Here is a 15606-nt window from a genome sequence, read left to right as displayed (position 1 = left end):
AGGCATGTGGGAGCTGCTTCTCTGGCTCACAGCTCTCTTGTCCCCAGCTGTGCAGCAGCGTTTCCTCCCAGTACTGTAAATCCTGCTCTGGAATTCTGCAAATCAATTTTGAGTGTTGAAAATATCCATGTAAAGCATGATTTTTTTTTCCCTTTAATATAATTGTGTCCATTATCTGTCAGGTTTTGGGAAGCTACAGACAGACAGTGTGGAGGAGGTGTTTTTCAGAGCAGTGTTCTGCACATCCTAGGCACAAGGAAAAGCATGGCTGCCAAGTTTGTGTTGGAAGAACAACTGACTTGCCTAAGGGGTAACAAGTTCTTTTGCAAAAGCCATTTAATAGGTTACTCCAAATTTCTTCCTTGGTTTTGTTTTCCTTTTTAATTCCCAAGTTGACATGAAAACAGGGTTATGGTTGCTTTCAGTCTCTGTGAGGCAAGTTTCAGTTCTGAGAGACTCTTTCATCAATGTACTTAATATCTTAATTTCCGCAGTCTTTTCTCATTAGGATTCAAAAGCAAACTTGCTCTCATCATAAAGTGGAGAATTAAACTGTAAATCTTAGCAGCCTGGTTTAACTCTAGGGGTTTTCTAATTGGAAATCTTTTAACAGGAGATTAGCATGGTTTAAGTTCTACAGCATGCTTATCTTTTAATTATCTACCTCCTTTTAATGGAAAACCACAAAAACCTACTAAATTAAAACATCCTGTTTATGTCTTTAAAATATTTTACTGGCAACATCTGAATTTCCTTGTTGATGCTTATTTTCCTTTATTTGGTTTTTTTAATCCTCCTGTACTGCTGTCTGACTTGGACACTGGGACATTTTGCCACACAGTTGCAGGATCCTGTTCAGGTTGTGGGTCATGTAAGGGATGCAAAAAGCAATTGCTCTGAGATGGAAATGATAAACCCTCAGCCTACTTGTCAGGTTTAGGGGAAAGTACTTTGGTTCACTCTTGCTGGGGAGGAACAACCAAATTCCCAGGAGGTTCAGTAACAAATAGGTCATTAACTCATAGAGGGTCAGTGGCTCTCGCCCCATCTACCTGCTCTGGGGATCAGCTTGCCTTTCTCCCAAACAAAACCTTTCAGCAGGTCTGGGTTGCTGCAGGCCCTGGGTCAGTCAGTGCCATTATGGGGCTCTCAGCAGCCCATGGGTCAGTCCTTAAGCCCAGTTTGCTTTTTTGGGTTAGTATGGGATGTTTCGTGGAGCTGTTCCTCTGTGGTGTTATGTATTCCAGGTTTATGCTTGGGTTTGTAACTCTGCAGGGAGAGCTCTGGCAAACACTTTTTTTTTTCATAATCAATACTAATGTTTATGCTGTGTAAGCTTTAAGCAGTTACAGAACTATCTTGTATCAGTGCATATGAAAAATATTTAGTATGAGTACATATGAATACAAAATTTGTGCAGGCAATGCCATTTAAGCCATATTCAGTGTTTTGAGATCACCAATATCAAGCAGTTTGGTGTCTTCTTGGTTTTTTTCATGAAGTACGGTATGTTTTGGTCCTACTGATGAACAGTTGACTAAAAAAAGTGTTGTTGGAAAAGGAAAGCTAGACCTTCAAAGTTACTTCAGCTTGAGATTTCCATTAATTTGTTTAAAAACTAGCTCGTGTGTCCTCTGTGGGCTTGGAAACCAGAAAAATGCATGTAACTGCTCTCCTGTGGTTTGTTGGGTATTGTACTCATATAGCTGTTATATATTGCATTCATATTGCTGTTATTATATTTCTAGAGTCCTGCACCTCATGAGCAGTTTTTCTCAGCAGTGTTGTTCCTTCACAGTCAGGGCTCCTCCAAGACTCTCCCTGACAGGAAAGGCCACCCCTTTTATCCCAGTTGCCTTCATGAGCCACAGCTGCTGTGGCACAGTCCAGTTAAGGACTTCACAGCTGTAGCTCATTTAGAACAACTAGGATTGGGGCACAGCCATTTACATAATACATATATTTTACAAAGACTCCTACTACAGTTGGACTTCTTGAGTCATTCCATGTTTTAAGAATTCCAGGTTTCAGAAATTACTTCCTTAAATATTTCCTCTAATAGTTACTGTCCTCATTCTCAGCTGCATACTGGGCTCTCATATTTTGGCAGGGTCTGTTGTATCAACACTGTAACAAATGGCTTAACCTAATCTTCAGTAAAGTGTTTGTTTGAAAAGGTAAAGCTGCCTTTAGGGGCAGTGTAGCTGGCTCAATGAAGAGCAGTAATTGATCACCCTGGCCAGGTCTGGGCTGTGTGATGATGCACTGATGGCACCTGGGAAGGGAAGGAGCTGTAGCTGAGGGCTGTGTGTCTCCTAGATCACATAGACGAGCGGACCGTGTGCAATGCCATCGCCCCTGAGAAGGACGTGGATGGGTTCCATATCATGAACATTGGGCGGCTGTGCCTGGATCAGCCTTCCATAATCCCTGCCACCGCTGCTGCTGTCTGGGAGATCATCAAACGGACAGGTAAGAGACTCTCCTCTCCTGGAACTCTTCTTGTCCTGGGAGGTGAACAAGGGATCAACTCAGGTGTGAGCTAAAAGGTCAGGGTTCTCTAAATGCGTTGGGCTGATTGAAGAATGAACATTTAGAGTATTAATCTGAATAAGGAGCTGCCAAGTCGATGGCCACTTGTGCCATTAGCACAGCTATTATTTAAGTGTAGACCGTAGTATTTGGTGGAACACTTCAGTAACTTTCTGGGTTTTGTAGTTTTGCAGGAAATTTTCGGTGCTGTTGTTGTTCTATTTGTCAAATAAAAGATGGGATGCGTAAGCTCTTGTAGAGAAGGGAGAAAAACAAGAATAAAAAATGGGAGCACTTAATTCAGTACTGGAAGGGGGGAAAATGCATATGTTTTCAATAGCTGTAATTTTTTATTTACCATGTACGTGTCCTTACTGGTAGACATAAATACTTCCTGTTGTGGCTGGACTGAGGAAATTAAGTCCTTGCTAAGGGTGATTCAGGTACCCTGAATGAGCTGTCAGTTTTCTTTCTCTGAGGTGAAAGCTGAAAGTTTTGTGGATTCATCCCTCAAATTCAGCCTTGTGGATTTTCAAGTCGTGTTGATGTCAGCAATCCACAACCATAAATAATTCTGTTGTGGGGATTGAGAAGAAGGGTTTAGATATATCAAAATACTGGAATATAATTTTTTACTTTTTTTTTCCCTGCAAGGAATACAAACATTTGGAAAAAATGTTCTTGTAGCTGGAAGATCCAAAAATGTTGGAATGCCTATTTCAATGCTTTTACATACTGATGGAGAGCATGAAAGGCCTGGAGGTAAGTCCAGGAATGTTATCCCAATGTTTCCATTTGTGAAGTCCTGAAAATAAAGCTGGCTAGAGGACTCAGATTTAAGACCAAGCTTTCCACACTTTTGAATACTTTCGACCAGACCAAGAAAATAAATTTGCTAACACATTTCCTGCCTTATTCTCAGGAGAGCAGTTTCTGGACTTGACTTTTTCTGGTGTTAAGTCATCACTTCTTCCTCCATTTGAAACAGCTACTATTTCAAGTGATCCTTGAGCATAGCCTTGAAGGAGCAGAGGCTCCTGTGATGTTTTTACAATGTAGCTGTTTATGTGCCTTACCCTCATGCTTGTTCAATGTTGATTTTGTTGGTCATGCAGCAGTGAGCACACGTACACATATGTCTACATGTACACACACAGATTTAAGTATGAATAAACAAAAAAGTGTGGCAGGACCCTTGAGTTGTGCTATGTCAGTGAGGTGTTGCTTGTAAAAGTACCTGAATGACCAACCAAGGAACTCTACAGTGTGAGTACCATGATTACTTGTTGGCCTGGGGAGTGTTTCTGCAGTGCAGTTTATATCCCCCTGGAAATTGAGTGCTGTGGTGGAAATATTTTTAAGGAATCCTAATTACAGAAGCCTACATGTGCTGCTATAATGGTGCTATAGAAATTAAAACAAATATAGCTTAGATAGAATGCTGCCCTTTTGCTGCTTCATTTTGATGTTAGAAACTGCTGTGGTGGTATCCACAAATGAGGTGAACATGGACATTTAATTCCAGGCCTGTTTAATTGGAGCAGAGTGAAATCTGTTATTAATATAATAAAACACTAAAAGCTTTATACTAATCATAGAGTTGGTTTTTCCATTCAGCCTCTGTGGGAAAGTTGCTATTTGGAACTTCTCTCAGTGCCTGGATTGTAATTACCATTGCTGCATAGTTCTGGTCTCATCCTCATTCCCACGGAAATTAGTAGCATTTTTGCCATTTGCTGCAAATATTGGGTGACATTTGTTATTGGCAGTGCAGCTGACGTTTGAAGTAGGCTTGGTAGAACACAAGGTCATGTTACAAACTACTTACACATTTCCCACCTGGAAATGAGGGGACCTAGTGACCTGTGATGCTTTCAGCAGCTTGTTGCAAAACCCTCAGCAGCTGCATGGGCAGATTCTAGCTGTGACTGAACACTGTTTGCAGCTTCCAGCTTTTGAGTGGATTGGATCCACGGCTCAGTTTTGTTGTCTTGTATCCTGGCTTTCTAGTTCCTGCTTGACTGTCTGGTAGTGCAGCTTGGTTTGGGGGGTCAGTCCATGAGATTTTTGTGGTGCTTCATGGTCTTCTGCCAAAGTTGTGGTTCCTGACACGTCAGAAGGCTTTGATTGAAACCCTTGAAAATGCTTGCGGGCATTGCCAGTGGTTCTAGGTATGTCACATATTTGGTGCAGGGACAGAAGAATCTTCATAGTCTGTTGCTGACACTGGAGCCTGGATACAGAAAGAGTTAACTCATGGAAGTTCTTTGCCTAATCTGAAGAAATGGATTTATTTCTCAGGTAGTTTCATAGTTTCCCAGTCTGCTGAGTGCTGGCACACAGTACAAAACGGGTGGCAATGAGAAAACAAAAGAATGTGTACTCCTGATAATCAGCTGGCATTAAGTGTCTATGTGCTGTGTATATGATGGTAAATAATTCTGTATTTGGGGTAATCTGGTGGAGTTTTCCTCCCTGACTCACAGATGGGGCTCTTCTTGAAGTTCATCTTTTGCATTTGGGTTTAATTTCTGCTTTGAGCAGCGAGAGATTGGCCTGGATGGCATGTGAAAAGGAAGGGGGGCCAGACCATGGTTTCAGCTTTTTTTCCTTTTTTGAAACTTGGGAGGATAGGGACCAGAGAAGAACTACAGTAAGATGCTGAAAAACCTTTCTCAGGTTATCAGTCAAGAAAGAGGTTTTTTCATCAACTGGGCTGATTTGATTAATTTTTTTACAATTGAGAAATGATGCAAGGAGTGGGTATACATGGTACTACTTTTTGTTGTGCATTTTGGTTGGTTTTCTTTCTAGATTATGAACAAAAATTACAAGTTGGGGACTGTCATAATTTGTGATGTTTCATATGTAGATGCACTCATGTCCTGCAGGTGGCAATATCTGATCAAATGGAAAAGCTATGTGAACCCCTTCCAAAATAAATACTGTTCTGTGTTGGTAGGTCAAGAGACTATCTCTGTTTTGTAAGCTAGAGAATTGGCTTGGGAGTATGATGTGGAATCTTAATTGTTAAATATATTCCTCTTCTTTCACAGAAGTAGCAGTGTAAAAGTAGTTGTTTATTTTCTGTTTGGGCATGATCACAAATAAATGGAAAACCTCCTCTTTCTGAGGTGTCTGTAAGCTTCTGGACTGCTATTCTCAAGGTAGGGGCTTTTTTTTTCCCCCCTTTTTTTTTTCTCCTTTCATTTTTGGTAGTGAAGGCAGTTGCTTGGTTTCAGGAGCTGACTACAGACACATTAAAACTTTACAGACAAATTAGCACCTATTTTATTCCTCAGAGATAACCTTGTAACTTTGGCTTTTATCCATTGGTTTTTCTCAACCTTTATGCTGAGTCATGATTGTGGTTTTGGGTGAGACATACTTCTTTTGCTTAAAGCAGGTATTGGAAGACTCCTCTATTTTTTTCAGCCTGTACTTTTCTGGTTTTGTCATCTGCAAATATTTTGATCTGCTTGTCTTTGGGGGGATAATGTGCACTGTAGAACCTGAAGAAGAGGCATAAAAACTGAGGGGAGAGAGCAGTGAGGCCAGGGCACAGAAAGGTTGAAGATGAGATGCCTGAGAGCGATAATGAGAGGCACAGATTAGACCAGTCAGACACATTCCAAAGGAAGCAGATGTGATGGTCATGTCTGAGAAGGCAAAAGGTTTCAGTTTAATTGCAAATAACATGGCCTAGGTGTCTGTGATGAGTGGAAGGCAGAGATGGGGGTATGTAACACCTGAACACTGTGCAGTAAAAATAATTACAGAAAGGCTTGGCAGCAGTCTTCTTGGAGAGCTGTTCTCTGCTTGCTTGGGCAGCCTTCAAGGGAATAGCACACTGCTGTTGGATGCAGTATGAGCCTTTGGACCCTCTCCCTGTGACTGCTCATGTTGTGGTCTCTCCTCAGTGTCTCCAAACATCACAAGGGTTTTCATGTCTTAGCAGGAGAGTTTATTATGTGTGCTTCTTGTGCTTCTACTGATGGTCTTGCGTTGAAGGTTTTGTGTGTGGCAAACAGCTGAGTCATGTGGCACCCTCTGCACACTGACCTTGGTAAAACACACTGGCTTCTGTGCTGGGTTTGTTTTGTGGAGTTCCACTGAATGTAACAAAGCCATGGAAGGTTTTCCTTTCCCATGGAAGGGAGTTGAGCCCACAGTACATAAATGAATTCAACCTATGAGAACTTTTAAGATCAAATGTTTTTTCATATGTGTGAGCAGCAAGTCTTGTGAGTGTTCTGCCTATGCTGATTTAAAAGTCGCATCCCAAGACAAATCTGATCATCTGTGTTGTTAATGTACCAAAGTAAATAATTTGCACCCGAGGGTAAATGCTGTGCTTTTTATAGTATTTTACATCTGACAATTCATTGTTTTTCTCTTCTGTTTCAGGTGATGCTACAGTGACCATTACTCACAGATACACCCCAAAAGAGCAGCTCAAGATCCATACACAGCTTGCTGACATAGTAATAGTTGCTGCAGGTAATGCTGGTTGGTGTTGATGCTCCAATTGCAGTATTTCAGACCTTCTGAAAAGAGGACTTTGCAGTCTGTGTCTGTGGCACTGGCTCTTTCACACCTCACTGAATAATCAGTTCTTGCTGAGGGTGTTGCAGTAGGTAGGATTTCTCCCTGTAGGAAGGGCAAGTGATTTGGCTCTTTGTTCTTGCCCTTCACATTTGCAGACTCATAAACTGCTTCTTGTCACATGTGACACCTTTCCCTTAGGGAGACTTTGGAGTGAACTCAAGATTGGGAACCAGTCAGTGCATAGTTTATACAGGTGTAATTATGTAAATTAAAACATTCTCTGTGCCATGGAAAAATCATGAGTCATTTAAATTTTGACAGGAGGGTTTCTTTAAATCAGCTGGAGCCTGCATTCGTATGCCCACAGTATCATTCCACCACTGTTAGAATTAAGGCCAACCTTGCCAAATTAACTGGAGGTTTGGGTAAATGTTAGTAATGGCTGGGGCTTTTTTTCTTTTACAATTATCATGTGAAGAGAAAGACAATGGTAATTGCCTAGAGGAAGGGAACTGAAAGAGCAGTGTCTGTACTCTTAAAGCAACAAACTGAAATACTTGGAGTTTAACTAATCTGTCCCAAAGAAACAAAAGGAACTCTGCTTCTAAGTAGCCTTTTTTATTTGTTTACAGGTATTTGAAGTAGAATACAAATTAATTTTAAAAAATCAAGTGACCCAACTTAGTATGACTTGGTAAAATTCTGGGTCCCTTTGCAGCTCAGGGGTGTCATCCTTCTCTTGTACTGTTTTGTTGGACTACAAGAGGATTGTCTTTCCTTTTTTCTGCTCCCTTTCCCCCTGTTTCTCATCCTGAAGACCCAAGACTTCCTTGTGTATTTTCTAGATGAAGACAGACAGGTACCTGTCTAAAACTTGTCACTTCATGTTGAAGTGAGATGCCCTTGCCTTCAGGGTTTAACTTCGCTGGCAGGCCAGGATCAAGAAACAACTTATTTATCCCACATCTAATTGTTCAACTGTGGGCCTGACCAGAATTCACCACTGTGAATAAAAGACAGCAATGGTGTGCTAACTGGAAGTAAACCAGTGGCATTTCATCCAAATTCACTGCTTCCAGTTTAATCATTGCTTCTGATTTCTGTGCTGAACATGGTTTGTCATTGTTTATGCTTGGAGTTAAATGGTCCCGTAGCCATTCAGCCATGTTTGCCTTTCACATTATTTTCCTTCTATAATTTGTAACAGGAGCATGATACAACACTCATTACACAACTTGAGATATACTTGGAATGATGAAAAAACCTGGGGCTAGGTTGTGCAAACAGGACTCGGCCCTGCCCTGGTGTGTGCTCTGGGGAAAGTTGTGTTTTAGAAAGGTGGAATCACTTCAAGCTTCCTTTTATTGCATGAGAACTGTGCCCATTTTACCTCTGGGATCGCACACTCCCCGGAAATGGGTGATCTGTTGAGTAAGTGTTGCCTTTCTTGCAACTTGTACCTTGCCAGGTTGGAACAGCTGCTTTTACAGGCCCCTGCAGAATATGTGCAGAAGAAGAGAGCTTTTTTTGTGTGTGCCTGCATTGGAAGAACAAGGTTCCTTTTCCTGTGTGGTACTTTTGCAAGAGCCATCTGCATCCTGGCTCCTGATTGGTGACTTGTTGCAGTGAGTCCCTTCTGATCTGGTGCTCCACCTCTGAGTGCTTTCCTGTTCACTTGCATTCATGGTTTTGGTGGTACTTCAGATCAGGTGCTTCTTTTCTCTTACTCCTGAAAGTAAGAAGATCTGGCTCTGTGTGCTGTCTCTCATTTGCCCCCAGGCTTGGGGCACTAATTTTCCTGATTTGGATTGAAACTATCCATGCAGTTGATTCCTTCTTATTCCTACCCAACTCCTTACATCTTAAATTCCAACAGGCTGCTTTTGTCCAGCCTACCCCTCCCTAAAATTTCTTTCAATACCACGCAGCTTTTGGATTTCTATCTAAGGCATTGTTTCCTGTTAAGCACTCCTGCCACTTTGTATCTCGCCACAGGGGTTACCCCTCTTGGCCTGTACTCCCTGCCTGTACAGACATCCCATGGAGTCTGTTCTTTTTGCCATCAGCCCAGCCCCATGGCAGCAGTGCAAGTGCAGCTTTACCCAGCAGTGCTCCTAGAGCCACCTCAGGACAGGCAAGACTGTGATGGAAGCAGCAGGACTCTGGAGCCAGTCAGCTTGCTGCTCCTGCTCTCTGGGCTTTCCAGTCTGCTGGGAGAAACAGGGCTCATCTGCCTGCCACGTTTTGGAGGGGGGATAAACAGGAAAAGTAGTGACTGTGTCAAATTCCAGACGAACTTCTGCTTGGACTGCTTGTGCTGTCCCTCAGGACATGATCTGTGGTCTTCTTGTGTCGGAAGTGCTGGTTGATCAGACCTTTTATTCTGGTTAGCTTCCTTGGAAATTCACAGTTCTTGCATCTAAACTCAGATTAGGTAGGGCCTTGTTCTTCCTTTGTTTAAAATGTGATTCATCATTTTCTGCAAAAATTGCCAACGAAAAGTTTTTCCATATTCTTCAGTCAGTGCAGTTTAGGAAAACCTACCCTAATGTTTATCCCTTCCTACTTGGTATGTAAAGCAGGCTTAAGTAGCTAGATATGCTCATTTGGTTTGGGGGTTAGTTCATTTGTTGCTATTAAGTATTTGGCTTATTATCAAACCATTTTACAAAGCATGTAACTGTGCAGCTTCCATTAATATACTTGCAGCCCTATCACACACAGATCATTTACCCCCATAAGGCTGAAGCATTATCCAATTACCAGCCAGGTTACCATGGATTACATCAGATTGGGATGAAGGAGATGCAGTCAGATGTTATCAAACAAGGTAGGAAAGAGTTTGTGATCTTGGCTTGCTCAACATGAGAAGCAGAGTTTCAAGCAAGTATCTTATGGGGGAGTGAGAAATGGAGAGCAAGGAGTGTCCTGGTACTGTCTGTATCCAAATGGCTGTGTCAGTGCTTCAGCACTGCACATGGAGCCAGAGCCTTGTACACCAGCCCTTCCCTCCAAAAAAACTGCAGTTTCAACCCATATGGATTTGGTTTCTTTTCCTGTTCGCTTTTCCCCACCTGAGAGAAAGCTGCTTTGATGGGGAGAGGGGAGTTCAGACTCTCTTTTTGGAGGTAGTTTAACATTGCTTTCAGAACAGAAAGCTGATGGCATTGCTCAAGAAGCAAGGTGAGTTGTAATATTTAGTTAGGAAATTCCCACTACTGAAAGTTGGAGGTTGCACGGTAGGGAAGAAATTCCTGACAGGAGTCATAGGGCCATGGATACATTTCATTAGCTAGACTTTGAAGTGACCTTTTAGTTTTTCTGGGTCCCCACTGAAGCACATATTTGTGATGAGTATCAAGAAGCTTCACATTTAAATGTGCTGGAGAAATATGGTGCATGTGAAAAAAGATGAGGTGGTTTGTTGTGGCACTTTCAGGTGGAATTTTTCAATAGCCAAATACTCCTACTCCAGGACCCCACACAGAGATGAAGAAGCCCATAAAGTTTGCAGTGCCCAGGGTGGGTCTCCCAGGACAAGTGCAGAAGTCTCCCAAATTGCTGTAAAGAGCAAGAAATGGTCCATTGTCCCTGTGGAAGATCAGTGTTGTCTGCTGGGACTCTGTAACAGTTGAAATTGCCTTCTGGTTGAGTGTGTTTCTTGACCCAAAACCAATCCCATGGCACAACTTCTGGTGGGATGTTTTTTGTGGGTTTTTTTTCCTCTTTTCTCTAGTAGTGGTTACAAACAGTGTGCAATTGATGAATAGTTGTGTTCAGTGTGGGGTGTACCAAGAAATATTCAGTGTTGTAGATTTCTATTCTGTGCATGCATAGCTGTGCATGCACACCCCTTGATATCATTCAAAAGTGATTACTTCAGGTTGCCTGGCCAGGGTAGTGAAATGTGTGTTTATGATTCCAGGTATCCCAAAGTTGATTACAGCTGATATGGTCAAAGAAGGTGCAGCTGTGATTGATGTAGGCATCAACCATATCCATGATCCTCTTACAGGAAAAACCAAATTAGTTGGTGATGTGGACTTTGAAGGTTAGTGAAACACTCTTTATACAAATCCATTGGATAAATATATTGAAGTTCATAGCATTCACTCATGGTAAGTTTTTGGACTAGGCAGTGTTTCAAATAAGACTATGTTTTCAGGAATTTTTTATAATGTGTTTACTTAAATAAGAACAAAAATCTATCTGCTATTAAGAAATTGCTTGTTAGTTAGGAGACAAAGTGTCACTTTTAATTACAGGTACCAGCAACCCCTAAGAGACACAGATGAGCTCTTTGGCAGTGGGGTAGAAGGTGCTTGTGTCCAGTTCCTTTAATCTTTTGAGTTTGTGGAATGTTTGAAAAGTAATCAATGAAAACAATTTCTGCTCTTTCTCAAGCATAGGGTCTCCTGCTGTTTGTAGCAACTATTATTAACCCACAGCTTCTCAAAGCCTCCTTTTGTTCTCCTCCTCTACACTTGTCTGTGAAAATGCTAACTTGGCTTTAGAAATATGCTTTATGCTAAAGTTTAATGTGTGCTCGTCTAAAGTGCTTAACATCTTAGTCCAGGCAAGCCTTACAGATAAAAATTGTTGTTACATATTGATCTTTTTATGTTTAACTTGTTGCAGAGCAAGTTCACAATGTAACTTGATTAAATATCTCTGCTCTGGAGGAGCTCCAGACTGGAATAGCAGGATTGTTGCACTTATTGGCAGGGTTGAGTGTGGGAAGCTTAGACAGCATTTACCCACATTATTAATGGTTCTCAACAGTTCCTTGTTTTGATAAGTATGAAAATCACCCACAGGTTTTTTTCCACAGTTATTAACATCTTGGCTGGCATAATGTTTCAAAGCTTAATTATATTCAGAATGGTTTTAGCCAGCTGTGTGTATTTCTAATTACATCACTCCCTTAGTTCCCTGCTGCTTTTATTCATCATGCATGTTACCTGTCTGTTAAAGTCTGTGAAATTACCTGCATGAGTATAGCTGAGCGACTGTCTTGGAATGTGTTTGGAAATGTGTAACTGGATGTGTGCAACAGGGCTCCAGGAAAAGAAACCTTTTGGAGGACAGCTTGAAAAAAAAAATTCCCCCTTATCCTGCCTGGATTTGTGGTATCACAAAGAAAAGGTTCTATTTTCTGTTTTCAGAGCTGAACTAAAGTACAGACAGTTTCCAGGTATTTGGTTAGCTTTAGCAGGTAGGGGAGTACAAAAGCTGTGGGAACTTTGGGAACGTTTCACGTGAACCTGCATCCTTCTTGTTTATTTCTCTTCAAACACGGGACCTTGTGCCTGCAATAAAGGTGTAGATTCAGTGGCAAGGCCATGATTCAGAGTTTCAGCAATGTGCTGTATCTGTCTCATCATGTCTGCTGTGGGTTGTTCTCGAGATTTCACCTGGGGGGAGGGAAGATCCAAAAAAGAGGGAGGAACTTCAGCTTGGATTATGCCACTGCAGTTACAAGTAGCATTTCTCTGTGCATTGCCAAAGGGAAGCTGTTGTTGGTTCATTGGTATCGGTGAAAGTTTCACTGAATCTTTAACAACAACAAAAATCATCCCAGTGTATACAGTTCTGAAGACTAGCAAGTAAACCACCCTTGGCAAGTACTTGATCTGGCAGTTAGGAAATGGAACAAGCCAGCAAGTTTGTGTAGCAAATAATTTTATCCTTTTCCCCTGTTTGATCACTTGGTTGGAACTCTATTTAAGCCTGAGTGGAAATGGATTTTGCAGGTTGAGGCTAGGCACATAAATGGCTGTATTGAGATGTGGCCCCTGTGTAACATCACATAGCCCACCAGTATGTATTGTGTCTTCATCCACTTCTTTAGGAGAGAAATCCGGAGAGAGAGGTTTAAGTGGCCAATGAGAGTTCAAATTTCATTTACAAAAACTAGAGGGAAATGTCTTCCTTCACCAGGTCGTCTGGCTGAAATGTTCCTGTAGTGGAAATTAATTTTATTAGGTGGGTGGAAGGTGTTTTGATTCAGTTGCTTATCTTGCAAGTACTTGGATCCCATCTTCTAATCTCTGCAAGGTAGGTGAGACAGTTGAAGTTTATTTTTATCTCCTTAACAACAAAAGGATGCATTTAATTTCTTTTTTGTGTCTTTCGTTGTTAAATTCAGTGTACACATTTGTGAAATTAATGGAATGCCTTTAATAAGCAGTATTTGTGATTTCCCATTTCCCCACGTGTCCTCTTTATTTTGACACTCCAAACTGCGTGCACATCAAAAACCAGTAGTTGCTTGGTCCAGAATAGTTTACTGTGCAGTTCCCAGGTATCTAAAAGAGCAAGACAGGAGAACACTGTGCATGTGGAGGTCAGCTGCCAAGCACTGAGTTATCCAGCCTGATACTGCAGGGATAAATGGAACTGCATGTGCTACTCTTCATGTGAAACTACCACAGCGTATGGAGAATCCCTGCTTATGTTAAGAATCCTATGCTCTGGGGAGTGGCTGTCCTCCCTTGTGGAGGCATCAGGAGGAAGAGTGAAGTGCCAGGAGTGAGGAGAAGCAGTGGCATCCCTGTGTGATCCCTAGTGCCGTTTTAGCTGCTTTTGGGCAGCAAGTTTCAGTTACAGAAAGGGAGATCTGTTTCTCTGAGCAGCCTAGTGCGTGTGTGGGTGCACTTGGCCCTGTTTTATACGCTTTTGTTGCCACAACTATAATGCCAAGGGAGGAGGAGGGCTACAAGGACCAGGAACATGAAATAAAGCAACAACTTACCCAGAAGATTTAGCTGAAACAGCTCTTTTGGGTGGAGCATCATTTCCAGGAGTAACTGGTAGAGCAGGCTACTAACACGCTGCAGTAGTGGTTCACCTGTGCAAGTGGAACTGGAAATACCAATGAAACCGAAGTTGCTTGTATTTCTTTACAATTCCTTCCAGATTTTTGACAAACAGCAGTGCTGATTGTTCAGTCTTGATTGGATGCCTATGTAGAAAAGGTATCCTTTGTGTGAGATTTTTGTTAGGTGATGCAGTTGTGATGTGAGTGGAGGGCTTTACACATGAGAACTGTTCTTTCTGACTGGAAGTGTGAAAGATTGTGGAGAATTGGTGCCACCATGAGCAGGGAGGGATTGCCAGCACTGAAGAGCAGAAGAGGGAGCTCCAACAGGTGATTAATGTGGTCTGAGGTGATGGGCCTATATTATGCATTTTCTCTAAATAGGATTACCCACCATAGTCTTCAATTCCAATGAATTGGTGGAAGTGGTGGTCCTCAGGTGTGTCTTGGCAGCAGCATGCAGGAAACCTGGCCTCTGTGACAGCCACTGCATCTGACGGTGTTTGCTGCCTCTCCGCGTTCATTGCAGTACCTGCCTGGCTATAGGCTGCTCCTCACTCCTTGAATCTTTTCCAAACTAGCTCCCTGTGCAGCTTTCCCAAACAGTGGTCACAGAAACAGAATGTGCATGTTCCAGGTGCTTTTGCTATAACTTTAGTTAGTTCCTTTCTCAGTTGATTTCAAAGATCTGGCATTTATTTTGCCATGGAGAAGAGCCCAGTCTGTGTGATCACGTCACCACATCGCTGCCCTGCAGACCTTAGGGGAACCATTGCCTGTTGTGCTCCATGACTGCAAGGAATGAATCAGAAGGTTGGTGTTAGGCTGTGACAGAAGCCAGTAGGCTGCTGGCTAACTGGGGTCAGTGAGCTGCTGCATGGCCTGTCAAGGTTCTCCTGCACAGAAGAGGGTGGTCTTGTTCAGCAGTGTCACTGATACACACTGTTGGAATTACAGCACTGCACCAGAATTCCTTAGTTTTCCTTTATATTGCAGTTAAAATAGCTACAATAAGAGAAACAAGGATGAGAAAAAGCAGGAACTCTGAGAAATGGGGTAGATGCTTGCTGGTTTGTGTCCCACAGTGCATAGTGAGAAGAATCCCAGAACATGTGGAGCAGAACATGGGATATCTAGTGTGGCTGCTGAGCAGTGGTTTCACACTTGGGCAGTGCTGCAGGGATCTGGTGTAGCTTTACAGGGACTCGTAAAGCCGTGTGGAAACAGTGCTTAGGCAGGAACTACTCTGCATCACTTAATGCAGATGCATAGGACCCAGAGCTGCCTTCAGGTTGAGACTTGCCATTGGTTTGTGTGATTAACCCTATTAGGTGTCTGATGTCCTCAGCTTTAAAGGAACCTAGGAATGAAGAGCTGTCTCCAAAGCAGTGGATCCTGTTTTTCAAGGAAACAATCTACATTTCATTTCTTCTGAAGAATCAAAGGAAGATTTCAAGGTTCTACAGAAGCTGCAAAACAGCAGCTCCTCCCCCATAGGTGTCTGATTTGCATTTTCCAGATTGTCAGGGGAAGGCCTGGGAGACCAGGGCCCATCTGGAGAAAGCAGGAGAAAAGCTGTGGACTTTTTTACTTTGAAGTAACTGAAAGTTACTTCATTCCTGAGAAGCAGAAGCAGGACCTGATGGAACTGACAGCACACCAGCTCACCTGCCTACATGAGATCAGTCACACATTTATGTGGTGTC

At 42.3% G+C, this 15606-nt stretch overlaps 1 protein-coding gene across 4 annotated transcripts in view; it reads left to right on the top strand.

Moving 5' to 3' along the window:
* The window catches only part of MTHFD2L (methylenetetrahydrofolate dehydrogenase (NADP+ dependent) 2 like), a 28527-nt gene that overhangs the window by 6351 nt on the left and 6570 nt on the right, over positions 1–15606 (top strand). For 3 of the 4 annotated variants that reach the window (XM_026798393.2, XM_026798394.2, XM_005495877.4), the window contains exons 4-7: positions 2320–2472; positions 3187–3294; positions 6940–7032; positions 11006–11131. In XM_026798393.2, coding sequence (XP_026654194.2) covers positions 2320–2472; positions 3187–3294; positions 6940–7032; positions 11006–11131 — 480 coding nt within the window. The remainder of the gene's footprint in view (positions 1–2319; positions 2473–3186; positions 3295–6939; positions 7033–11005; positions 11132–15606) is intronic. The other variant, XM_026798395.2, reaches the window with a different exon arrangement.

This window comes from Zonotrichia albicollis, chromosome 5 (genome assembly GCF_047830755.1).
Source record: "Zonotrichia albicollis isolate bZonAlb1 chromosome 5, bZonAlb1.hap1, whole genome shotgun sequence".
Taxonomy (NCBI): domain Eukaryota; kingdom Metazoa; phylum Chordata; class Aves; order Passeriformes; family Passerellidae; genus Zonotrichia; species Zonotrichia albicollis.
The sequence above is the reverse complement of the archived record's forward strand: the minus strand, read 5'-3'. Positions and strand labels throughout refer to the sequence as shown.